The sequence below is a fragment of the Scomber scombrus genome, chromosome 1, assembly GCF_963691925.1.
Source record: "Scomber scombrus chromosome 1, fScoSco1.1, whole genome shotgun sequence".
Lineage (NCBI taxonomy): Eukaryota > Metazoa > Chordata > Actinopteri > Scombriformes > Scombridae > Scomber > Scomber scombrus.
This window is the reverse complement of record NC_084970.1, coordinates 12,324,400-12,349,838: the sequence shown is the minus strand read 5'-3', so window position 1 is coordinate 12,349,838 and position 25,439 is coordinate 12,324,400. Positions and strand designations below refer to the sequence as shown.

At 39.9% G+C, this 25,439-nt stretch overlaps 1 protein-coding gene across 2 annotated transcripts in view; it reads right to left on the bottom strand.

Annotated features, from left to right (window-relative positions):
- Nucleotides 1-923: 923 nt before the first annotated feature.
- Nucleotides 924-25,439, bottom strand: part of igdcc4 (immunoglobulin superfamily, DCC subclass, member 4) — a 58,043-nt gene continuing 33,527 nt past the window's right edge. The window contains exons 4-20 of one of the 2 annotated variants that reach the window (XM_062420667.1): nt 22,527-22,660; nt 15,917-16,051; nt 14,862-15,014; nt 12,696-13,106; nt 12,433-12,597; nt 11,883-12,020; nt 11,382-11,564; nt 10,357-10,569; nt 10,048-10,149; nt 9,734-9,920; nt 8,732-8,859; nt 8,040-8,210; nt 7,734-7,868; nt 5,287-5,389; nt 4,856-5,087; nt 4,594-4,728; nt 924-4,317 (exon numbers count right to left, since the gene is read on the bottom strand). In XM_062420667.1, the coding sequence (XP_062276651.1) occupies nt 3,823-4,317; nt 4,594-4,728; nt 4,856-5,087; nt 5,287-5,389; nt 7,734-7,868; nt 8,040-8,210; nt 8,732-8,859; nt 9,734-9,920; nt 10,048-10,149; nt 10,357-10,569; nt 11,382-11,564; nt 11,883-12,020; nt 12,433-12,597; nt 12,696-13,106; nt 14,862-15,014; nt 15,917-16,051; nt 22,527-22,660 (3,220 nt within the window). In that variant the 3' untranslated portion in view covers nt 924-3,822. The remainder of the gene's footprint in view (nt 4,318-4,593; nt 4,729-4,855; nt 5,088-5,286; nt 5,390-7,733; nt 7,869-8,039; nt 8,211-8,731; nt 8,860-9,733; nt 9,921-10,047; nt 10,150-10,356; nt 10,570-11,381; nt 11,565-11,882; nt 12,021-12,432; nt 12,598-12,695; nt 13,107-14,861; nt 15,015-15,916; nt 16,052-22,526; nt 22,661-25,439) is intronic. The other variant, XM_062420675.1, reaches the window with a different exon arrangement.

Here is a 25,439-nt window from a genome sequence, read left to right as displayed (position 1 = left end):
ATGACAAGAGATTTTTCACAGAAGGCTTTTAAACATCTGCTATATTGGAAGAGACAACAGCTGTGATGGGCAAAGCAATGGTTTCTTAGCATTCAATTGTGAGAAATATATATAAAATACAAAATAAAAACGTGTATTGTTTTTGTTTTTTTGTGTGAAAATGGTCTTGTTATGAAAAACACAAAAAAATCATGTTCCGTGAAAGGACTCTACAGGCTGAGTGTCAAAAGGTTTAGACAATCATAAGTCATCTTTGTTACTGGGACTGACTATTTACTTGAAACACTGTATGTACTCTGATTCAGTCATCCACATTCACTTGGTTGTCCAAAAACTACAGATTTGACTCAAGTATTTGCAAATGTTTAAGTGAATGGATGAACTGAAGCCAGAATGGGATGAAGCCAATCAGAGCAGCAGGAACACAGTCTGGGGTTTTAGCATTCCTCTGCTTAAGGTAGCATGGCTAATCATGGCCGACCTGGACTAAGAGAGGTATTTTAAAGATATAATACTGGAATGCTTTTGAGAATATGCTTCTTTCTGGATTTGGGACATATATGCCTTTGAGGATGATAAAAAACAAAACAGTATCTTTATAGAACCTGGGCCATATAGACAAACAGTTTTGGTGGTTCATTTTAGCATACATAGAGGGGAAAAGATCACTAGAACACAAAACTGGCTGCACTGCTCACTATTGTTGCCCAAATCAATGATGTGACAGCAGATGTTTTTTTTTAGAAACCTGCTCTGACATCACTGATTGGAGTGGCCACAAGTAAAACATGCTTGACACTTTAGATCGATGAGTTGAGTGGTGCAGCTGCAGTTTCCTGCCATGGGTGAACTTGCTGTTGAATTACTCTTCATGTACCATTTAAGTGTGGTTTGCGATATAGCACAATACAGTGAGTGCCATACATTTTTTAAAAGTCTAATAAGACAGTATTTAATGAACATTCCTGTAACTTACAGTAAGTAACATTAGAATTCTCCTGATATGCAAACCCTGCACTAACCCGCCAAAAAGATTCCCCAGATCTGCTGAGACCACATTCACTTCTGTCCCTACATGACTGCTACAGCAGTAAAAATGTCTTAATTGTGTTGCAATGTTAAGAACATAATTGGCAAGGCTTATAAAATAATAATAAAATAAGTCACTTTGAGGTACCAACCGTGCATTTTGATCGGAAAAGTTTTAGAACAAACACAATTATGTTGGTAAGAAACACATCGAGAATGTTTCCTACATGTCATGAGAAACACTTTACATTTCAGTTCTTGGCATGAATGAGTTGAGCTGGTAAGATTTAGACACTTGCAAGGACATACATACAAAAAGAAGTGGTCTCCAAGGCTTGCACACTCCCTTTTCACTGCTGGATGACTAAAGACAGCCACCTGAGAGGAGAAGAGACATCATGTACAACAGAGCTTGACTTAATGGTCTGCTCATTCTGTCAGTTTCTGAAATGTACTATTATTATTATTATTATTATCATTATTATTATTATTATTATTATTATTATTATTATGTTTCACATCGCACCTATACAGAGAAACCCTTGCCCTTTGTTTCCACATGAGTCAAAGTATTGGGTTCACATCCTTACAGGTCTTCTTTTACATGGGAAGCACCTATAAAACCATCTTACACACTTCTAATCAACTCACAAACTCACTCATTCACATTAATATATAGACATGTCAGTTATCACCTCCCGCATGAAAGAAAGTTAAAGCCTTTGCAATTGTAACACTTCTGCCACCTGCAAGCAATGCAGGTTACAGCTTTTTTCTATTTTTGTAGTTGCTGTTTTCAGTATGTATGTGCATGCTTTGTTTTAGCCTTAGGTTTTACATCTTGCATTGCATGTGAGATAAAATTAAAATGTGTACCCTTTAAAACATCCACCAGACATATACTCGAACCAAATCTGTAAAAATGTGAAACTGCTTTAGTAACATTCATTGCCTGCAGGTAGCACAAGTGTCAAAATGCATAAGCGATAACTTACTATGCCTATAGATGGCACTGGTTTGACTTGAACTTCAGGTCCAGAAATGCAGGTCTGAAATTGTTGTGACTCTGCAATTTGGTGAAACTGGCTGGGCCTGGTTTCAGGTGCTTCACATCAAAGACACTGTTCTTGTTTTCTGTGGGCATTTTACAATACTGAGTGACACAATCTAACTGAGATCTGATAGGAAGCTGCAATGCACTAAAGCGACATAATTTGCTGTTTGACTTATCACAAGAACATACAGTCAGTGTCGGACGATTATTTCTGCAAATACCAAAGGCTTTAAAATCAGACGAGTTAAGAAAAAGATTTTAAAAAGGTGCTAGTTACATAAAACTAATAAAACCTCACTGGAAATCGTCCTGAAAAGAAATGAGGTAGTGTTGTTGATTAGGAGTAGGGATGCACCAGTTACCCATTTACACTGCAGAAACCAATAATGACTAATTGGTTAACCATGAAAACCAATCTAATCCAATACTTGAGTATCACAGATTTAATTGTACATTTTGGGTCAATATAAAAAGTATGGATTATATTTCTGTCTTTCTAAACATCAAACTCCATTCCTACCTAGTAAATGTAGAAATATCGATGTCATCATGGAAAAAACACAAGTTGAATTTCCTGCAAATCATGGCAAGGATTTCACTTCAAATTATTTTTAATTATATCAAATTAAAAATGACAATTGGCTCCAACTGATGGCACAATATATTAAGAACAGTGTGGACATTGGTGCATCCCTAATTGGGAGCCAAACCAGGAGAACCATCTTCAGATGGGTTGCTGTCACATCTAACATGTAAATACTTTGATTCCAAAATGAGATATCCGCCATCTGAAAAACAGCAAAACCACTTTTTTTACTACTCAACTGAGTCCCTGGTTGATAAGATCATTCCACCTGGATATATGGCATTTTGGAAAATAATACTTCATGTGTACCAAATCTGTATATCTGCATGTGTGTTGTTTTTTTATTTATTTTTTTATCATACTGACATATGTTTTTTACTTGTACTGAATATAATCATCTATAGAAATATACAGAGGTTATAAACGCACCTAGAATAATTAGGCACCTGAGACCCCCACACTCCAGTCGGGAAATGTGTGTGTAAATGTTTATGTTCGACCATGTGAGTTTATGTGAGATACCGTAGAATCAACACAGCTAAGCTTTAGCTTACTGTATGTGTGTGTGTGTATGTGTGGACCCTGAGACAGCAGGAGGCTGGAGAGAGACACAGGTGCTCTGCACTCTCAGAGTGTGCAGGTACTCTTTAAGGCTAATTCCTCAGTGCCACAGTAAAGTAGCATCCACTCAACAAAGTCCAGGGAGACCCATTGGAGCCTGCGCTTCCACTCCTCTCGTCCAAGATGATGAGCCTTTCGAAGTGCTCACTCACTCAGGGAATGTTCCAGGCTCTCTCATTCCTGAGTGGAACAGAGCCATATGTGACAAAGTGGGAATAGCCTCTTTCAATCCACTTCCATCTGCTTGGTTAATTTAAAATGTTGTTTTCTTTCCTACGGACAGGACAATGCTAGAGAATGCATACCCATATATACAGTACTCTACCACTAAAAATATACTGTATACTGTATATACACAAGTATGAAACAATGGATTCAAAGTATTTATAAAAACTTTGCAAGGAAGAGAAAGAAATCCAACAATGAGGTGCATAAAAATAACCCTTGGGGATCCTTCCTGGATACGTAAAGGAAACTAAATCAGTCTGATGTCTGTATGCGTGTGTAAGGGTCGATGCCCTACATGGAAAGGCTACGGGCACAGGTAACTGTGTGCCGCTGAGGTAGAGTGGACAAGGCCGGAGCTGACAAAGGGGGCAGGGGTCAGTCTGGAGTCCCCGTTCTCCAGATGCTCTGACCTCAGCACAGGCCGCATTGTCTTAGGGGAGTGGAAGCCATTGGTTAACCCCATGTCCTGCTGTGGCTCTGTGTCTGCATTCGGATGTTGTCTCATGCCTTCCAGGTCCCCGTTGTGATTAGCCACCAACTTTATTGTGGGAAGACTCAAGGGGCTCTGGGCCAGTGACAGTTTTTCAAGAGGTTCCTCCTCTCCTGGCAGGCTTGGCTGGCTCAAAGGGGAATATCTGTCCTCTGATAATGAGGGTCCCCTGGTGGTGTTAGGCTCCTTCACCCTTTTGCTGCCTGCCTCTGCTTTCTCCCTCCCTGGATCTGACAGCTCTGAGTGAACAATGACCTCTGCCTCGACCTGGTTAGTGCACAGAGATGTACAAAGACGATCCTCTAAGTCCTGCAACACAATAATGTCACTGTTACTTCAGGTCATTTTGTCAGTTGATTTACCAAAGTAACACTTCACGCTTTTTGTCTAGATACACACACAGTGTATCATAGATACTGTTTAGTACACATCTAAGGTTACATGTCGCATAAATATCAGCAGGAATCACTGTTAGAAATTCCATCTGACTCGCTGATCCTAAAGATGATTTAGCCTCCAAAATGTGCCTGCTTGTCAGACACAGGTTGATAGCTGGATCAATAAGTAATTATATTTAGTTCATACATTTACCGTGCCGTTATCATTAGTGAGCATGTTGAGAGCTCCATTAATGAGTTTTGGAGAGTCTTCTGTTATGGTGTCTCTGTATCTTGTGATTCTGTTGGCCCAGTTATGACTCACAGAGCCGTTCCAAGCAGCCTGTAAGATTAACAACACAGCAGATGCACAAAAATTAGAGCTATTATCCCTCTATCAACATGTGAAAAAAACATCAAAATATCCCAAGGCCCATCTGGAAAAGAATTCCCCTCTTGCAGGTTTTGACCTTGGTTTCAGGTGTATGGGCATCCTCCCCTTCCTCTGGATTTGCACTTGCCATTAGGCTCTGCTCCTCTGGGACCGCTGTTAGCAGCAGACCAGACTCTTGGCTGCCTGGGGGCATCAGTGTCTCCAGCTCGTGGCTATCACTGCACTCTGGCACATTGGGGGGAACGGGGCAGCCTCCTCTCCTGTACTGAGGGGTCACAGCTTTGGAGTCCAGGCCCCCAGATACCTCCCTATTTGGAGCAGATATAAGCGGGAAGGATAGAGTTTGGTACTAGAGAAGACTGTTTACTACAGTAATACATTTGTCTGAGTCAATATCTGACTTTATGTTTGTAACACAACATGTGTTCTGGGTGAGTGTAACAAGTAAGAGATAAAGATGGCAGCTAAATGAGTGCAAAGGTACTGTATAAGTACAAATGACCATACCTTGCCTTGCCATTGCGAAAGCTGAAACACATGCAGAGAAGGATGCATATCAGCCCCAGACACACACCAACTATGATGCCTGTCACTGCATGGATGTCCAGCTCTGTTAAAACAACAGACAATATAGAAAAGGAGGAAGAAATGTACAGTAAGAATCAAGGTAAACCACAATTAGCAGCATTAGATTATACTTGCTTGGAGCACCAGATTAGTAGAGTTACCTCATCCAAATAACATCAGGCACTTTAATTAATTGACAGAAACTGCTCTTCAAGGATTGCATTTAAAAAGGATGTATTTTGAAATACTATTTGGCTCAGGCCTGATGTAAAGCGACTCTGTTAGAATATATCGATTCCTTCATTTAAGACAAAGTTATAGCACAGTAGCAAAGACATACGAGGCAAAATTCAAGTAGGGAGAGCAGACCTTCATTGATATTAATTTATGCTCGTCATCTTTGGCAGTCTGGACATGGAGAGGAGAGGAAACAGATGGCGGGAGCTCTCACCCACCCACCAACCACCACAGTCCCATTCACACTGCATACTGGCAACACTATGACAGCCAATATTCACATCCACTCACCCGTATTGCTAAGGATTTAGGTAAAAACAAACTTCATTCTCACAGCTTATTGCACTGGAAAAATCGAGCACTCAGAAACTAACAACACAAAAAGGAAGGAAATGCATAGGAAAGGGATAGTGGGGTGGGCTGGGTTGGGGGTGGTGGGGGTAGACCTGTGAGTGATGGGAGATCCTGGTCAGCCTGTTATTGTTCTTATTGTCACTTTATGTTACTTGTTTTTCTCACTTTCTAATTGCCTCTGTTTTTGTTTTGCTGTCTTATTTTGTTTCAATGGTATTACACTTGATTTCTTCTACCTTATTTGAATCAGTTATGAAAATGTGTTCTGAATGCATATGTGGAATGTATGTTAAATTGAATTCTTCAATAAAAAGACATTTTAATTAAAAAGCAAACTTTAATTATCATATCTTTTAACGATAAACTCATGACATGACATGTCACACATGAAACATAAATGGTACTTGTACACCCCTGTACGCAGCAATATTCATTTAACATGCATATGACAAGACAAATCAAATACTTAAGTTCTTGAAGGAAAGTTTACATCGATTATTTCCTCCACCAAGTGCCCCATATGTGCCTGAAAGAGTTGAAGGGGCTCATGTTCAATAATTGTTCTGTGGGAAGTTAATGGTTCCATTTTCATGACTCCCTCTGTTTAAAGACAAATTATTTAATAATTACAGGTAATGCTAAAATGCTGACTGATGGGGAATTATAAAGTGCATAATGAGATTGCGAGCTTAAACACAAAGTGACATGGGGGTAAAGAAAGTGCTTTTCATAGCAATTCCTGCATCGTACAAAGAACAGTAATTCAAAGATCTCCCCTGGGGGGTCACTGCTGAGGCTGCCCCTTTGATATCCACACTTATTATCCTCAAAATGCACCAGAGTAGGAGAAGCAAAATAAAACTGTCCTGCAGTGCCACACTGTCTCTCCTGGCAGGGACAAATTACCCACTTTAATGGGAAAGTCTGTCTATGAATGTGTGTGTGCCTGTGTATGGGCGTGAAAGTGTGTTTGTGTATAAGAAAGTCCTATGCAATAAAAAAGCATTATAATAAGAAAAAATATGCAAAAAATACCCAGTAAGTTAATGATGCTTCCTGCTCCTCCTTTCAAAGTTAAATGTTGGTGGATGCTAATCTTTAAGTATCATTGCCAGTGTTTAAGCCTCTGTCTTTGAATGTGAATCCTAATTCCTCTCTTTTGTTAAACCTATCTAAGTTATAAACTTGTTGTTTTTTTTCTTTGAAATTGATCTCTCTACAATCCAATGCTCTTATAGCATTATTTAATTTGGTTTCCATACCACTGAATCCAACTGTCTTAAAGGCTGACTTTATATCACTTGTTGGTCTGGGTTAGGGTTAGGGGTAGGGTTATCTTGCTTAGATGGAAGTCTGCAACCTCACAATCTCATGGTCAGTTGATGAAGGATGTGTTGCACCATGCGAAGCTTGATAAACAAGGTATACACTGAAAGGCTCCATAAGGAAATATTTCAGTGTGGAAAACCCTTTATGCATATGTTGAAAGTGTATTTATCATTTCTGGTGTTTACCGAAATGGTGAACCTTCTCCCGCTATTCTGAATTTTTTTTTACAGCTATTTTTTTTGTTTGGGTGGTGGATAGAGTTTGTGTGTAGTGTTGTTGTAATTGTTGTGACTCTTGTAATTTTCATAATTTCTATCCTCTTTTAAAAAGTTCAATAAAAAAGTTAAAAAATAAATTGACCTCTCTTTACTGAATTACTGTTACTTCCACAACCTTGATTACTACTGCCAGCGCTGCTATTAATTACCTTCATATTTACTGTCACTTATGTGCCACATGACACGTACCATATTGCTGAGGTGGGGTGTGAACATCCTTTACAGGTGAATAAGGCCCCGGTCCCACCTCAGTAGATGCTCCCAACTTAAAAAAGTAATGGTTGCCACCAGACAAACCCTGGACCTCCACACTGGTAATGCTCCCTGAGAAAGTGAGAAACAGACAGTGCCAACTTTCTGAAATATGTTGAAAAAACATATTACTGCAACAACAGTATGACATGACTGTTGCATTGAAAATAAAGTTTGGAGTCAGAAGTTCAATTTTAATTGTTTTGTGTGCAGAGAATTCATGTCATGTTAGCCAGCACTCACCGTCCTGAGAGAGGTTTTTCCACAAGTAGTCAGGCTGGCTGAGGTTGCCACTGTACAAGATCCTGTAGCAGACGATGATACCATTAGGCTCCAGCGGAGGGCGCCAGCTCACCAGCACGGAGGTAGAGTCTAAAGCACTCAGCTGCAGCTCCTCCGGAGGTGTGGAGGGCCCTGGAGGAGAAAAGAGGACTGGGTCAGTAATTAGAGCCCAGAAATGAGGCCTCACAGCTGGGGAATGTATATTGTCTTAGTGGGGGATTTGACATGCTGTGTGACAACCATCTGCGCCCTCATGTCCCTGCCACCTGGGTACTAGAGAGAGGGGATGAGCAGGCCAATGGGGGCATGGGCTGGGGCTCAGGTGATGATACATGGTAGTGGAGAGCGTGGCAGGGTGACTGGTGGTGATAATGTCATTAAAAGCAGCACACTCTCCACTCACCTAGCCTTACTTGGCTGATAAACAGAGCTGCTAGCTAACATGAGTGCTACTACTATACCTGTTTTTCTTTATTGGGGCCAGCTATCAGTCATTGATGGCAACAACTAATTCCCATGTGCACTGGCCACTGGCCAGCCAGCAGGCTGATCTACACATGAGCTCACTTATATGCACAGGCACACTGAAGGATCTCTTCAAATGGTCTTTAAAAGCTAGCTGAATAAATTGATAGAGCACAGCAGAGACTCACTGTCAGACAGAGTGGACTCCTCCACTGTGGCACTAAAGGGTCCCACCACATCCATTCCATTAGACTGCACTGCCAGCTCATAGCGGGTGAAGGGCTTCAATGCCCCAAGCAGTATCTCCTGAGCAGAGCTGCAATACACAACAGTAGATTTGCATTGTATGTTTTACAATTTGAACTGAAATATAAACAAATATTGAATTAAATTTAGTCAGTTTTTTTGTTAGTTTGCATTGTTGGACCAAGCTAGGCTACAGTATGTATTACCTTTATGCTGTTACCTCTTACCACTGTTACTACCTGCCTGTTGCTTGACAATCATTTTTTATTATGCCTCAAAGTGTTTATACCATGAACTCCATATCTGGTATCTCTTCTATCCTCATAATACCTAAATAAATATACAAATAATAGGGAAGAGAAGATATAGTCCTAAAATAAGCGTTTAAGGTCAAATCAATGCAAAAACCACATTATGTGCTGTACTGTGTGTTGTGACACTTTGTGTCTTGCTATTCACCGATAATTCAAAATACAATAGAACCCTCACAAGAAAAAAATGCACGTTTGTTTAGTGCTGGACACAGAACTAAGTATGAATGTAAAGAATTGGTGAGGGCAAAGGTATTCTCCTTAATAACAATGATAAAAACTGGCCACTTTCATTCTTAAGCAGAATTGGAAGAAAAGCTATACTAAAAGCCTTTATATAGTTATATAAATATTATATAAAGTGTTTAATTAAATGGCCTCCATATGATTTTAACCTTTCATCTTTTCAAAAAAAGGACAGCAAAGCTAAATAAACGCTTTTAATACACAATTTATCCTTGCTCTGCCTAAGAGTGCCTCAAGAATATTTCTTTTCGGGGCCCAATTTTTGTAAGTAATATGATATTATACAGGAAATCTGACCATGAATATAGGTTTTTAGACACACAGGGCCAGTATCTCTCATACACTTTAGACAGGATAAAGTTTCAGTTGTTCATCCTGGCTTCTGACCTGGTATGGTAGGAAACCAGAGAGGCATTGGTGGTTCCCGCCGGGCTGCAGCGCACTGTGTAGTTGATGATGCGTACGTTGATGAACCGCGGTTTCTCCCAACGCAACCAGATGGAGGTGGAACTGTTGACCATGGCCTGGATGCTGCTTGGGGGCAATGGAGGGGGGCGCATTGGCAGTGGTGATGCTTTAACACAAACATGCACTTCTTTAGAAAATGTAATTAGTTGTTCTATTATAAATCTGAGAACACAGCCATGTATTTCATTCATTTATTTATTGTATACATGTACACATGCAAAAGGAACGCTTACTTCTGTCATGAGCCTTGTCTGTCCTTCCCTTCCACACAGCAGCAGGTCCATCTATCTGCTTGTTGAATGCCCAAAGCTTCACCTCGTACTGATGGTCAGGGACTAACACACACAAAAGCACAGGAAGGCAGAGGGAGAGGGACAGAAAGAGGACAAAAATAACATTATGAGATCAAAACAATGATTATCCAAGCCATCCTCGCTCTCATCCCATTATACTGGAATCTGGTTAGTGTGTGTTTGGACAAATTAAAGCAAAATATGGTTAAAAGCAAGTTGACTCTGGAGATGCTTCTGTCACCAACTTACCCAGCCCAATGAGGAGGTGATACCTGGCCTTCTTACGGAGCTTGATGGTGTGGGTCTGTGTTTTCTTTTCTCCATTTCCTGATTCGTCAGCTTCCACCTCTCGACAGGACAGCTTATACCCAGAGATCAGTGTGTGATTGGGTGAGGGATGCCATGTTACATTGAGTGTGCTCACTCTGGCTCTGACTTTCATTTCAGTAGGGGCAAAGATTACTGAAAAAGATTGAAATTTGGAAAAAAGTGTGACCAACAAGTCTACATGATGTTACAAATTAACAAGACACTGCGACTTACATTTTGACCTGTCGTTTCTGAAAATGTCCCAATCCACACAATTTTGCTACTAATTGATATCCCACGTGTATGCTGTACATGGTTTCAAATTAATTGTATGCCTGAATTACAAAAACATGGCAGTTATTATTTCCCATTTCCAGGAAGCAGATGTCGTCTGGTCTTTAGTTTGCTGGTTGTTTGGTCATCATGTGTCTAACACCTCTTACAGACCACAACTTTTGATATATGTTATGAGCGGCTTTACAAATCTTAAAACACATAATCTTCACAAACTTTAGAAATTTTTCTATATAAAAATGTATAATCTATTTTAATTTGGTATATGAGTAGCAATCAAGGTAAGACTAGTACCTGTGCATTAAATAATTTAATTATTTACTTCCCTACAGCAACGCCGTCAAACAAGATGGTTACTGCTTTTATGAGCACTACACACAATTTAAAAAACTCTTCTTTAGATGGTCACAATTTAAATCTGGCAGGCAGCTGGCCAAGCTCAGAAAAACACAGGGGTAAGTTCTGTCCCAGGATAGTGAAATTCATGTATGCCTTTCTTACATTAATACACATGCATGATAAGACATGTTCCGATATTCCTGCCAAAAATCTTCAAAATTCCATGACATTCCAAAAAAAACCCATCACAACCAGTCTGAACCCAGGGTGAAAAATAAGGAATTTAAGGAATTTGTAAATGCTAAGTGAGCCACGTCTGGTATCTTTCTTACCCATGCTGTGGTCGCTGTGGTTATAGTGGGCAAGTGTTTGGTGTTGGGCCCACTCAGATGGAACCCCAAAGCCAACGCCTGTTCCAGCTGCTATCCTCAGTCTGTAGGCCTGGTTGGGCTGCAGCTCTCTCAATGTGAACTGGGTCTCATTACCTGCCACTTCCACTGAGAACACAGTGTCCACTGTGGGAACACATCAATACACATCAGATGCTCTGAATGTCTTATTTTGCGAAAATGCGTAGCAATATTTCTTCCTCTAAACAAAAAAACTCTTTCCTGTTTTGTTTCTGCAGTGTCTTGCTGTCTCTCAAGGACAACCTCTAATGAAAATTGCTCTCAAGCCATTATGAACAAGCTTCAGAAACAGCATAAAAAACTTACATAAAGTATAGTAATTTCTGTCAAGAAACTAAAAAGGACAAATCTCGTGGTATGTGCTTTCACTGCCTGCAGACAGTTACGGTTAACTTGTTGTATTGGCCAGCAGGGGTTACTCACCCTGATCCAAAGTGCTGTATTCAATGCGGTAGCGGGTAACAGCTCCTCGACTGTGCTGCGAGGACAATGGATGCCACATCAACCTGATGTCTGTGGGGGAGGTGCTGGCTATTGACAGCTGAGGAGGTGCACTCGGCACTACAGGAAGGAATAATGATGCATATTCAAGGCACATCCTATAAACTGCACAGTTGTAAAACACACTATAACAAATCTCTACGTAAACCTTTAAAAGGGTGCACCAAATCAAAATGGGGGAAAGGGGACTTTCAGTGAAGCATAAATGTAGTGATTCTATAATAAAATAAAACATAACTTGTCAGTAAGATTTAAAAGCAGCTGTAAGCAAATGCTCTGTAGTGTCTAGTACTACTTTTTCAATGGCTACATAAACTGAAGCTTCATGAACTGATGATACTGATGATTCATGCACCTCTTAAAAATCCTGAGGAGTTACAAGGTTGGCAAAATAACATTATTTGCTCTGTGACTCAGTAAAACATCCCAGGCTGGTCTTATTTTACTGGTGTACACAAAGTTTGACACTCACCATCCTCCAACATCTCCACAGTAACAGGCATGGATGGGCGACTGGCACCCATGGGACTGTAAGCCACTACAAAGAATGTGTAGGCAGTGTGAGGGTGTAGCTCTTTGACATGATACTCTGTGGTGTCATTGTTCATGGCAAACTGGTACTCCACATTATCTGAGCCTGAAAGAGATGAAAATATGCAAATAGATGTGTAAATTTGTTAGAAAAGTTGAAAAAGCTTACTGTATGCCAACACACCCTTGTGACTATACACACACCTGCGGCTCGTTGGCAGTGCAAAGAGTAGCCAATGATTTGGTCAGAGTTATACTCGGGTTTCTCCCAGGTGAGCAGGGCCGTTGTGCTGGAGTAGGGTGTGGCAGACAGGTGGCGAGGGGAGCTGGGCAGACCTTCCCTCACAATGACTGTCAGCTTGGCAGTGGCACATGCTGTGCCCAGACCGTTGTCTGCTATGCACTGGTAGTAGCCCGCATCCTCCAGTGCCAGCTGGTTGATGAGCAAGACTCCGGGGTTTTGGGTCTTCACCCGTCTGAATGACTTGATTGGCTGCCCATTCTTTAGCCAGTGCAAGACTGGTGGAGGCTCCCCAGAGCTGTTGCACACAAACCTGGCTGTGTTTCCCCTGGAGAGAGACACTGTTTCTGGGGGCTGGAGAATCACTGGTGGCGCTGTTGGAAGTAGGAAACAGAAAGCTCTGACTTACAATAGTCATTGATTATGCACACAATACTAAAACAGAAATTTAACCATCTTGTATTTTAGACTTGTCTCTTTAAAAGATACTAAAAACATATTTTCTCCTTTGAACACAATTTTCTGGTAAATCATTTTTTTTGTGTTAAGTTTCTGTAGGCCTATTTGTGTTTGAAAAAGACTCTGCAGTGTTGTTTGCTGGTGGTGTCACGCTAATGTCAATCAAAGCTAATTAAACAACACTCACAGCCCTGAGTGTAAATCTCAATATATATATATATATATATATATATATGTATTAGACCAAAACTTAGTGTTTTTTGTGCTTTAAAAGCCATTAAAACCCAGTTTGAGTTGTGAATGGACAATTATGTAAAAAAAGGAAAAGAATTTACACAAATCAGTCCTGTGTCTACTGAGATTGTATATTTTATCACTGACCGATTTGTATAATTGAAAGCTTTCTTTACTCCTGTAATCTGAAAGGCTTACTTTATTTGCACTTCACTGAGAGACCGGTAGACCTACCTGCAGCTGAGCTGGACATTATGGATTTTGGACAAAATATGCAAGTTTTCCATACCTTTCTACACTGGTATCAATTACATTTGTTGACTGTAAAGTTAAAGAAAGAAAGAAGTAAAAAAAGAAAACAGACATAGCCAATGTGATGTCACCCATTGGTTTGTGGATTCTGTGAATGTATAAAGATAACTGGATACAGCATTGGAGGAGGGGCCCCATTCATTGTAATGCTCGAAAAAATGTATCCATTGATTTACAGATGCTCACAACGTAAGTCTATGTGAAAAGGTCTTTCAGACCCAATAGCATCATATGACATTGTAATTGCATGGTTTTGAAACCATGTCAAACTGTCAAAGCCTGGTGCTCTTCCTGGGATCTTGGTGGGCTTCTGTTTTGAAGCCTTGAGTTTGACATTATAAAATGTCCATCATTGATTTTTTTGTAGCTAGAAGTGACCATATTTGGACGAGAAGGTGGAGCTGACCCTAACACTAGCTGCTAGCTTGATTAGCACTATGCTTACAGTCTATTGTTAACTGTGAGACTAATTTTTTCTATGTGAATTTACTGGAAAAACTGAACATGGACTCCTTGGAAGGTCTTTTAGTACAACCAAATGCTGAATAAGACTTTTTTAGGTGACCAAAATGTTATGATTAACTTTCATGAACTGAAAACACACAGTGACACAGAGAAATAGTGACGCTACGGCTACACCTATATTTTGCAAATTTGGGGTTATAGCATGGTTATATAACCTAACTAACGTTGTCGCTGTGGTAGCGACATAGCCATGCCCTATAGCATACCCTGCTTTATCACTAATTTTACTCTAAATGGGACAATATTTTACAAAATAAACATCATGCCACATTGAAGAATACTTGAAACTAACAATCAAAACAATAAACTCAATAAACTCATCGCGAAAAAGTTTACTGAGGTAATAAATTAGGTGACAAAAAGGGTAATTTTCTCACAGACTTCCATACAATCAGACATCTTTTTTTGGAGCAAGTTTTGCTGATCCCTGCTGGCCATTAAAAATAATGTAGGTTTAAGTCATTTCCACATTGGCAAGGAGGAGCTACCCTATTGATTATGTTCCAGTTCTAAAGTTCTACTATTCCCACCACCATATGAAGGGGTAACTTAGCATCAGAGACTCTGTTGCCACATACAGTAAATAACATGACTCTTACCAGGCACATGAAGCTCAGCAGCAGCAATGACAAACTCTCTGGTTTTGGGCTTGTTGGCCCTGCAGACATATACGCCAGCATGATGCCGTCTAGTGTCCCTAATCACCAGGTTTGTTGCGAGGACGACCACTTCAGTGGAAATTGGCTTTCCATCTGATTAAGAAGAAAGCAACACAGAACAACAGAGGACAGTCTCACATGATACGGATGAAAGGAGATTAGTCTTGAGATAGTTTCTCTGGCTTTCAGTTGGCTGAGAAACAATACAAAGGAAAGGAACAAACAGCACTTTGAGGAGTTGAGGATTTGACCTGTAATCCCATACTGTTACCAACAGGTGGCTCTGTGACTTTTCAGTCAGGTTTCATAGAGGCATCCACTCCTAGACTGAATATAAAATTATTCATAAATCACTATATTGAGCACTATTTAGTTTGTCCGCCATTTTGTAGTGTTGTCATTTTGTTTACTGATAATGATAACCCCAAAATAGTGAATTACTGTATCTCACTATAGCACCTTCTAAAATGTATTGAACAAGATATGGTCACTGACAAAACACCTTGCACATGACTTTAACAGTGTAATGCAGTTTATGAAAACTGACACAATGTATAGTCTTATACAGAATTCCCCGTACAGAGGATTAGAGGTTAATCGTCAATGAGGGAAGAATTTCAGATGCAGCACAAGACTCCATGAAGACTGTAGAGATGTTGCCAAATCACAGCATCACAATGACATTCAAAAGTTTCACATTACATAATTCTTCCCAAGACCTTGCATGTGTGTGTGTCTGTGTGTGACAAATCATCTTATGTAAAGCATGGCACGATGCACAATTGAATAATGGAGAACTAGTTATTAGTTATAAGTTAGACAGCTATTATTAGTAAAACAAAAACATTACAGCCAAAGGTATGCAAATGTTTGTTCTTTATGCATGAGAGACATAGTTAGAAAGGGAGACACAGATAATGAAAGAGTGATTGATGCAGAAAAAAGGGGTTGAGAACTGGAGATAGAGATGGAGTGAGAACATTTGGGAGTATTACCTTGTCTGCTCCAGGACACCAGTGGTTTCGGTTGGCCTTGTGCCATACACTCCATCACAGCTGGACGGCCAAGCACTACTGTTGCATTCTGAGGTGGTGCCACAATCACAACTCTGTTCAGGGCTTCAGTGGAGCCTATAACAAGAAAGAAGTGTATACTTTTAATACATTGAATCCACTGATTCAGTGCTATTAGATTTGTCCCAGACTTCTGAATCACTTTCCACATCTCAGCGATTCAAATAATTCATTCGATACTGAGGTGCAATAAAATGGCAGTTCAGCTTCTCCAGAATTTCTGGTTTAATCCATAGCATGTGAACAAGGAGCTTGCATTCTCTACAAAACACAGCAAATAATTGTAGGTTAAGATAAATGGAATAAGGTGGTAACCTCATTGCCTTTTTCACACATCTTCTGTGCTTACACTTAAAGCTTAAGTTAGGTCTAGGGTAGACCATAATTAGACAGGTGATCGGAACATGCTCTGTGATCAGTGTAGGTGGTATACACTTATGTATTTTAGCCACTAAGTGCCAATATACTGTACTGGGACAATGGACAAATGAGACATAGCAATGTTTGTGTGTGCCTTAATTTTCACTCAACAAAGACCATGAGATGATAATTGCAGACATAGCTGTGTTAGCTGCCATGAAAACAGTAGACTTTCATCTTAAAAAGGAATTGCAGGTAAGTACCAATAATAATCACTTGCATTAGCATGTCACTAGCACAGCTTCCACAACAGACCAGCAAGTCAATTCATCATAAAACTCACTCCTATATTATACTGATATGATCGAGGATAAATCAATTCTTGTTTTTTGTGTAAGAAGAATTGCTAGGAAACAGGCTGACAGCAAAGTAACATTACACTTCCACAGTGTCCTTCATTGAGAGCCTGCACAAGGATTTTATGAACCACCATTAACCATGAACTAAAGAAGGTCTCAATGAGGGGAAGTGGTAAGATAGAGGAAGCTGACGATCTTTCCAAGTGTCAAAAGACAAGGGATAGCACAAAAGAATTTGGGGCAGAGAACGAAAAGAAGAAAAGAGAATGCAAAAGAAAGAAGCCTTTTGTGAGAGAAAGGAATGCCATTAAGTTGCTCTATAGATTGTCACCACTTTCTCACCTCTCTCCTATTCACTAAATAATGACATTATTCAAAGAATATTGTTTATGCATTGAACGGACAGAACATTAATTTCTTGAGTATCAGTCACAAAGGTACCACTGGAGAGAGAGGGCCTTACCTCCCTGCTTTTCTACTCAACCTGGGAAGCCTCAGGAGCTCATAATGCTAATCACCTTCAGAGAGAGGCCTGGTATTCTTTAGACACATCATAAATTAATCACTAAGATTATATAGCGAAGCTCCGTCTATGCAGGTTTTAAGTAGATCAGTCTCCCTTTCCAAAGACTGCAAGGCAAGGTGCACCTTCACAGGGGATGGGTGTAGATGCAGAGTTAAGTATTTAAAATAAGGGGAGAGTACGTGAAGTAGAAGAAACACAAAAAGCAAGCAACCAAGGATTGGAGGCAGCTGAATGTTTATGTGTTGAAGGGCCAGAACACTCATTTTTGTGAGTTAAGGACATTAACTTGAAGACTTCAACATCAAGTTCAAGCTAGGCTATGGGTGTTGAGGTATTCTATTAACAGAACTCTGAAGTGCAAGGGAGTGACTGATGGCATTTGATCAGACATTGGCGTGTAAGTGTATTCTTTCTATTCAATCCACATCAACTCTGACCAGCATTCAGTGTCTCTGTCAAGAAAAAAAGCAGCAGCTCTGTCAGCAGCAGCTCCTGTCCAGCGGCCGACTAACTTGCCTTGACCAGGCTAACTGGCAGCAGAAATTTAACCAAAATATTCATGTTGCCTCCATGGGGCGAAGAAATCAACAGTTTTGTATTTATTCACACATTAATTTTACTTCCCTGCCCACTGTAGCGAGTGAAGGGAATCTGCCTGTAGTGCAACAGGCCAGCCCACAGACAGACTGGGAGCCTTGATGGATCAATGTAGATACCCTTAATAAGTTACATATAGTTGGATATTTGACAGATGTATGTGCAGAAAAATGCAGAGTCTCTGTCATTTGTGCAGGTCTGAGAGTCAATGTAGATTGATACATTTAATAAAATGGAAGGGTATCTGGTCCATGGGTTGTATGCGTGAGTGTGCTTCTAATGTGCTTCCTATGTGAATTGGCCGTTAAGTAGTTTCCTTTCACTTGAATATTTTACCTTTACTGTGGAGAATGATGTATGTTCAGAGTTTAACGCTAGAAATCGGTTTTCACATTCAGCTACTGAAAGTGGAAAGTTTCTCTGTGTTTACAGATAAAGTTTACAGATAATAATTGTACATGTCTTAAAACATGTCTGGAAGGGATCTTTAAAAATATATTTCAGCAAAAAATGTCCAAAATGCAGACTGACTGTCCAAAAAGTAGAGCACCTGTTGTGCAGAGTCTCTTTTGTACAATAGGTGTATAGTGTATTTTGTATTCAACTGCAAGAGCATGAGAACAGACATGATAACACTTTCTATTAACAATGCCATATGGAGCTTATTGTTTAATAATGAAAATTACCAAGGCAGTGTTGTTAATGATTTTCTAATGGCGCTTTTCCACTACACCGGTCCAGCACGACTCGCCTCGACTCGCCTCGGTTCTTTTTGCGTTTCCACTAGGGAAAATACCTGGTACCTGGTCCTTTTTTAGTACCTGCTCTGGTGAGGTTCCAGGCGAGCCAAGCCGGTACTAAAATGTGACGTCGACACACTGCTGGCCGCTGATTGGTAGTTGTCGCTGGAAGAGTCATGAGCCGTCCCACACAAGAATCAAACCCGGCATTTTTAAATACCGGCAGCAGCGTTACAACCATAGTTACAGCCATACGGCTCAATTTTCTTGCTTTGTGTGAGACAAAAAGCCTCATACAGCAGCAAGTACACCACTGCCTCAATGTCCTCCATTGTTTATGTGTTTTGTGTCGTGTATAAAACGAAGTCACGGCAGTTTCGCGGAGCCGTGCTATGACGACCCCGCCCACGTTGAGTAGGTACTTTTTTTTAATGGAAAAGGAACCGTGCCGAGTCGAGGCGAGCCGAGGCGAGTCGTGCTGAAACTGTGTAGTGGAAAAGCGCCATAAGATGGATGTTAATCCTTGTTTCAAATTTCACATCATATTTTATTGTAATTATAGAATCAAATGTGAAAAAGTGATACCCCACCTGAAATCTATGTATGTTTCTTGAGTAAGAAACACTCAGCCCCCATGGATTTGAAGGGGCTGCAAAAAGATTGTAAAATCGTTAAAAGTCCAAATGCTGTATCTGAACTGCTTGCTTTGACGTCATCTGTCTTTCTCTCCCCCTCTCTCCTTTTGTCTTTTAAAAGACACAAAAGCTGTGACTAAAAAAGCACACAATGGTTTCCACAGAACAGCCAATTTAAGTAGACTGATCTCTAGCTTGCTAGTGACAGGGGCAAATAATACGACATGGCTTTAATGTGGTCTGCTTAATGGTAATGTCACATCTAACAGCAATATTCTCTGATTCACTGCACCATGTAACCCACTAATGCAAGTTCGTATAGTTTCAGTCAAACTGGGATTTTAAGCAAAAGAAGGGTGTATGCTGATGTCAGAATAGTCAAATAATGGTTATATTCGATAGATATTCAGAAATTGTACTAATTTAACTTAATTGCTAGCATTCATTGTTTGGAGCATAATCTACAGTTAAATGTAGTATGAATCCTTTTTCATTGTCATGTTTTGTTGATGTACTTTGAAAAATAGAAAATAATTTGTATCAGAATTGCATAACTTGGAATTTATCATGCTCAAATGTACTCACTAACTCAAATCATTGAACAATTTGCAATTATTCTATAAAAAATTAGCCTTGATATCTGGCTGAACAGAAGAACACAGTACAATGCACTGATAGAGTGCTAAATTAAATGTGTAGGCTCAATGCCAGTTACCATATAAAACATGAATTTCTATTAACACTCTACACAATAAAGAAACTTTATTGTGTAGAGTGTTAATAGAAATTCATGCAATGAGTGTTAAAGCAGCAAATTAAATCTGAAGGATAGTCGAAGTAAATGTATAGTATATATATGAAAACAGCTGAAAGTGTTACATAAAGAAGAAAATGCAATAAGAAGAGCATGAAGGTATAAGAAGAGCAAGAAAAGGTATATAAATTACATTACATAAAGGACATATGGAAAAGGTCACATAATTTTTTGTAGGCTGCAGTCTCATTAAAAAGGCAATTGCGAATATGCAAGTTTTCAACAGCAACTAATCAGAGTTTTATCATTATCAATCAATTTTGTTTTAATCATGGGAAGAGTTGGCAGTGTGGCCCCAGATGACCTGAATCTAAGACATCAGACAGAATCAGAAATGCCCTTTTACTCAAAACCACTGAAGCTATTTCTAATTGTTTTTAATGAGTCATGTTAAGAAAGTTTCATTAACTCTGTGTCTTAAACATGTTTTTATCTGCTGTCTAACTTGATGAAAACAGTGGCAAAGGTAGCTTTTTTTAATGGAAACAATGAAATATTTAAAAATCTGGTCTATTTTGCACCCACCCTCTACAGTCTGTCTTCATATTCCCAAATCCCTAAGCCACATCATGCGATACTAGTGCATTTCAAAGTGTGCCCACTCTTAGGGGCAGTGGAGAATTTCAGGAGAGTCGCAGCATTAAGAAAAAATAACTGTAAACATCTAGTTATAGCTAACTTCAGGTATGCATGGGGCAAAATGGATTGATTTGTAGTACCTACAGTGAGAAAGGAGACAGAATCTGGGATGAACAGAAAACAGACAAAGTATGACCATGATTATTTCAAGTTTGTATTTTCATGGATTGGTCTTGATGATGCTCCACTGCCACAGTATGTTTTATCTACAAAGAGGTATTAGCTAATCACAGTATGAGACCATTTACACTCCGATGTCATACTGAGAACAAACACCCAAGTTTGGGTTTTGAGTTTTTTGATAGACAGCTAAAGGAATTACGGTCACAGAAGAAAGCAACTGAGGTATTCAGCATTGTAAATACCAACAGAAGCATCATATTGCATGATGTTATGCAGGTAAACCCCACAACATTGGTGAAACATTACTCCTCCTTGCTGCTAAAGACATGTTTTTGGTAATATTGTAAGAAGCTGCTGCCACCAAGCTAAATGTGACCCCATATGTCTGACAATACCTTAAACATGGCATCTGATATGAAGTGACTGAGAGCCCTTTCTTCTACATTAAGCTGGATGAGTCTATCGACGTCACTAACTGTACTCAGTTAATGGTGTATGCGTGCTATATTGAAGAGCTGAGTCCCCAGGAGGAGTTTTTGTTTAGTAATATTCTGCTAGCTTGTATTGGGTTAAGGTTAGGGTAAGGATTAGGGTCAGGGTTAGGGTAAGGGTTAGAGATCTTCAAGGCTTTGGCAGATTTTATTCAGGAGAGTCATATTGACTGAAGCTGCTGTTTGGGAATATGTACTGACGTTAAAAAGGCAATGACAGATTGCTGCAGTGGTCTGGTGTAACAGGTGCAAACTGTTGCCCCAGCCGCTGTTGGAAGCACTGTATCATCAATTGCCAGGCCTTGGTGACCAAGAAGATGCCCGAAGAGCTACACATGGTCCATGGTCCTGGATGAGGCAGTACAAATTGGAACCTAATTAAATCGTGTACCATTAATGCCCATTTCTTCTCCATCTTTTTCAATGATATGGGCACTCACTTGCAACAGCTGGGAGGGGGGAGTCTGTGTCATCGCGGTCATTGTGTAGCACAGGCCCCTGTGCTACACAATGAAAGCGATGACAGAGGTGCTTGATTATTCTGTGTGATTCTGCAATATTTTAATCACAATACACCCATTGTTTTCCCCTCGGTCTGTTTATATTATAAGGGAATAAATTCAGAGATACAGTACGTACAGATATTATGATATTCCCATTCACTGACAGTAGCTGTGCAGCACCAACCTTTCCTGCAGCTGAAGTTACCACAGTCTTGAAATTACCAGAGTAACCAGAATATTCACATATGAATTCTCAATAATAACAGATCCACTCTATTCTGTTGTACTCCTTTTCAACATATCTTTAAAGCTCCACTGAAAAACGGGGATTTTAAATTGTAACTTCATGTGAATGTTTGAGCTTCACTGTGCAGAATGATGTAGTAGAGATGGAGAAGATGTAATTTATTGAAAAGTTATTGCAATTTTTTTATCACAACTTCTTAAAACAAGCTCAAAAAATGCAAGTTGCATATTTGTTAGGCAAAACTGAACAGAAAACAGAAACAACATTCTTTAAATTTAGATTATACTGGTTACAATAGTTTCAAACACACAAAACAAACACTGGATTTCATACAACACAATATGAGAGAGAGTACCATTTCATTACCACTGGACATACCTAATAAAGTGCAAGTATTTAGTCCTAAACTCACATTCAAGTTTTTGGGATTGGCATGGCAGCTCCCAGTGGGGCCTGGCTGCCTATTCAAATACTATGGAGTACTGCAACAGACCTCACCTGTGGTTACAGTGAGCCTGGCTTCATGACTGATGTCCTTCCTGGCAGAATTGGATGCAACACAGCTGTAGGCACCCTCATCCTCCTTGGTAACCTCCAGAATCTGCAGCACCCCGTTAGGAAGGGAAATGAACCTGTTGCAGAGGAGAGGTTACCGAGGGAGAGAGGGTAAGAAGGTGAATGTGAGAGGCACAAACAACTGAATAAATGGCTTAGTGCTGTGTAGAATGAAACATTCAGCTAATCAACTCTGCATGGGTCCTGCTGGGTCTTCACAGGGCTCCATCCTTTATTCAGGAGTGAGACTATTGTGTGAAACCACTTCAAGGAAGAATTATAATTCAAGGGGAAAAAAACCCTGCATTATAGGAACATCAAGGGGAAAGTTGTTTTCCGGACAGAGAATCACAGTGATTAAGCTTGCATACGTTGTCGTTTAGCGTCACCTTAATTGAATCTATTTCGGGTCGTGGGTAAGAAACAACACAGGGACAGCTTCTTCAGAGCAACTTGTGTACTTTTAATCTCTGCTCAAGAAAAAGACAAGTGGCACCATGGCAGCACCGGCAACAAACTTGATACATGACTTTACTGTGTGGTTTATCACTCCACCCAATCTAAACTACGGTAAACACTATGGACAAACTACATAGGAAGAAGTAGTTCCCAATCTGAATAACAATATAAAGAATATATTTATCAAATCATTAACTATTCTGAAAATCATTTAAAACATCCAACCAATTACAAAATCATATATTCTTTAAAACAATTATTCACAAAAATAAATCTCATTTTACACTATGACTGCTTATGTGCTTACAGCTCTCTACTTATTCCTCCTTTATGGAGGTCATGCTCCAGATGTATTACTCCAGGCCCTAAGGGCCCTAGCCAGGCCTGCACAATAAATCAAATTTTAATCGCGATCTAGATTTTGTCTTCCCACGATCAAATTAATATGATTGAGCCCTCTGTCCATAGAGCGCTCCGCATCAAAGCAATTTTTCCACTGTGAAGCAAATGAAGCGCTCCTTAGACCACTGTCTGATCACGTGTCTGTGTGAGCCAATCAGAGCTTCTCCCAGCACCGCGCAGCCTGAAGTTTCTTGGATGCAGTCTGAAAGAGTGACGACGTGTGAGCAGCGGGTGAGGAGCCTTTCCCTCGAAGCGGATCATCATCATGCTTTGTTTGGAAATATTTCGGTTTTAAGGCAAAGAGTGCTGGGGAGTTGTGTCAGCGCCACAAAGCAACACAACTAACTTATTCAACCACCTGACGTGATTGGTCTAATAAGCAGCAACACAGATCTATCAGGACACTTTGCTCTCACACGCGCTGCATTGATAGTCACACAAACACTTGCGCGCGGTCACTCTCTAGTGCGCCCTCTGGCTCGCTCGCTCGCTCCAGATTCCGGGAGATTGTAGCTAATTTGCGGGAGTCAAGGAGCCGCTATCAATATGAGGGAGACTCCCGGAACTTCCGGGAGAGTTGGGTTGTCTGAAATAAATTATTATAAATATTATTATTACCAATTTATTTTAATGTAAAGATTTGCACATTAAGGATCAATATGGATGTGAAAGCATTTACATTTATGACAATAAATATATTCTTTGTCATTAAAATCAATGAATAATCGTGATATTAATCAGGATCTCAATATTGATCAAAATAATCGTGATTATCATTTTGGCCATAATCGTGCAGCCATAGCCCTAGCAAATGTAATGCCATCCCACAATCTATTATTGCTGTTATTATAGCATTTTAATCCCACCAAAATGTGACCAGTGGTAGCCAGTTTGGCGAAGAAGGGAAAGGTTTGATTGATAGGCAGAGTAGAGGAGGTAAGACACAAAGAGAAACAGAGAGGGAAAATAAAGAGTAGTGGATGAGTGGTGGATGGGAAAAACAAAGAAAGAAAATAAGAGACAATGAGAAACAGGAGGCCATGAATGAAAAGAAAACAACGACAGAGGATTAACAGGAATAGAAATGGAAAGCGGATAATAGCAGAGCATGAAAGATGGCAGACGGGCTAATAGAGAGGAAAAGGCACATTAAAGCAAGAGAAAACACACAGAGAAGAAGCCAGTGATGTATCAGTCATCCTTTGGCTCATCTTTGTGAGAGGCCATTAACAGCGCCTGAGGTGGGAGAACCACATCCCGCCAATAAGACCTCATAAGCAGGGAGCTATTTGCGGGTCATGCAGGGCTACAGCAGCTATTAGCGCTTAGTTCTGTGCATTAAGACTGGAAACTAATTCCAAGGCGCCAGGGCCAGCAGAGCCACAGTGAAATGTCAATATCGTTAAATTGCTCAGCAAATGAGAATATTTGTGAAAGAGAACTGTGAGACAGACCTGACATACATAGGTCAAGAATGTGGCAGATACCTTTTTTTCTAATCTGTAAGAGCACAGAGGGTTCATAGTGAATGTAGTTTGTTTTAAACTTGAGCTAATTCTTCAGATCCCATAGCTGCTGAATAGCGACTTAGATAAAAGTTCTGTACTTAAATGTATCTATTCTACTCAACATTCAAAGCCACATTACTGTAAAATGGGAATAGAAAAATGAGAACATTTAAAAAAAATAAAATAAACATACATGTTGTAACTAAAGGTTCTGTTCATTAAGCTAGCATATTTCTATGCATTTAATTGTAAAGGTCAAATTAGAGTGGTAAGCTAACAGTGCACTCTGATTCCTTCACTCAAGCTTTAATTGCATACACTATGTGCGGCAGAAGAATATACAAAGAGGATGAGGTAATGGTGAGGTTACACTTAAGTGGCACTACATGATTTGAATGTACATGTAGGCTTCATATATTTAGTAAGCATAGAAAGAAAATGTAAATGTCAAACTAGAGTATTTTTAGGTTTTCTGGTCCAGGTTCAC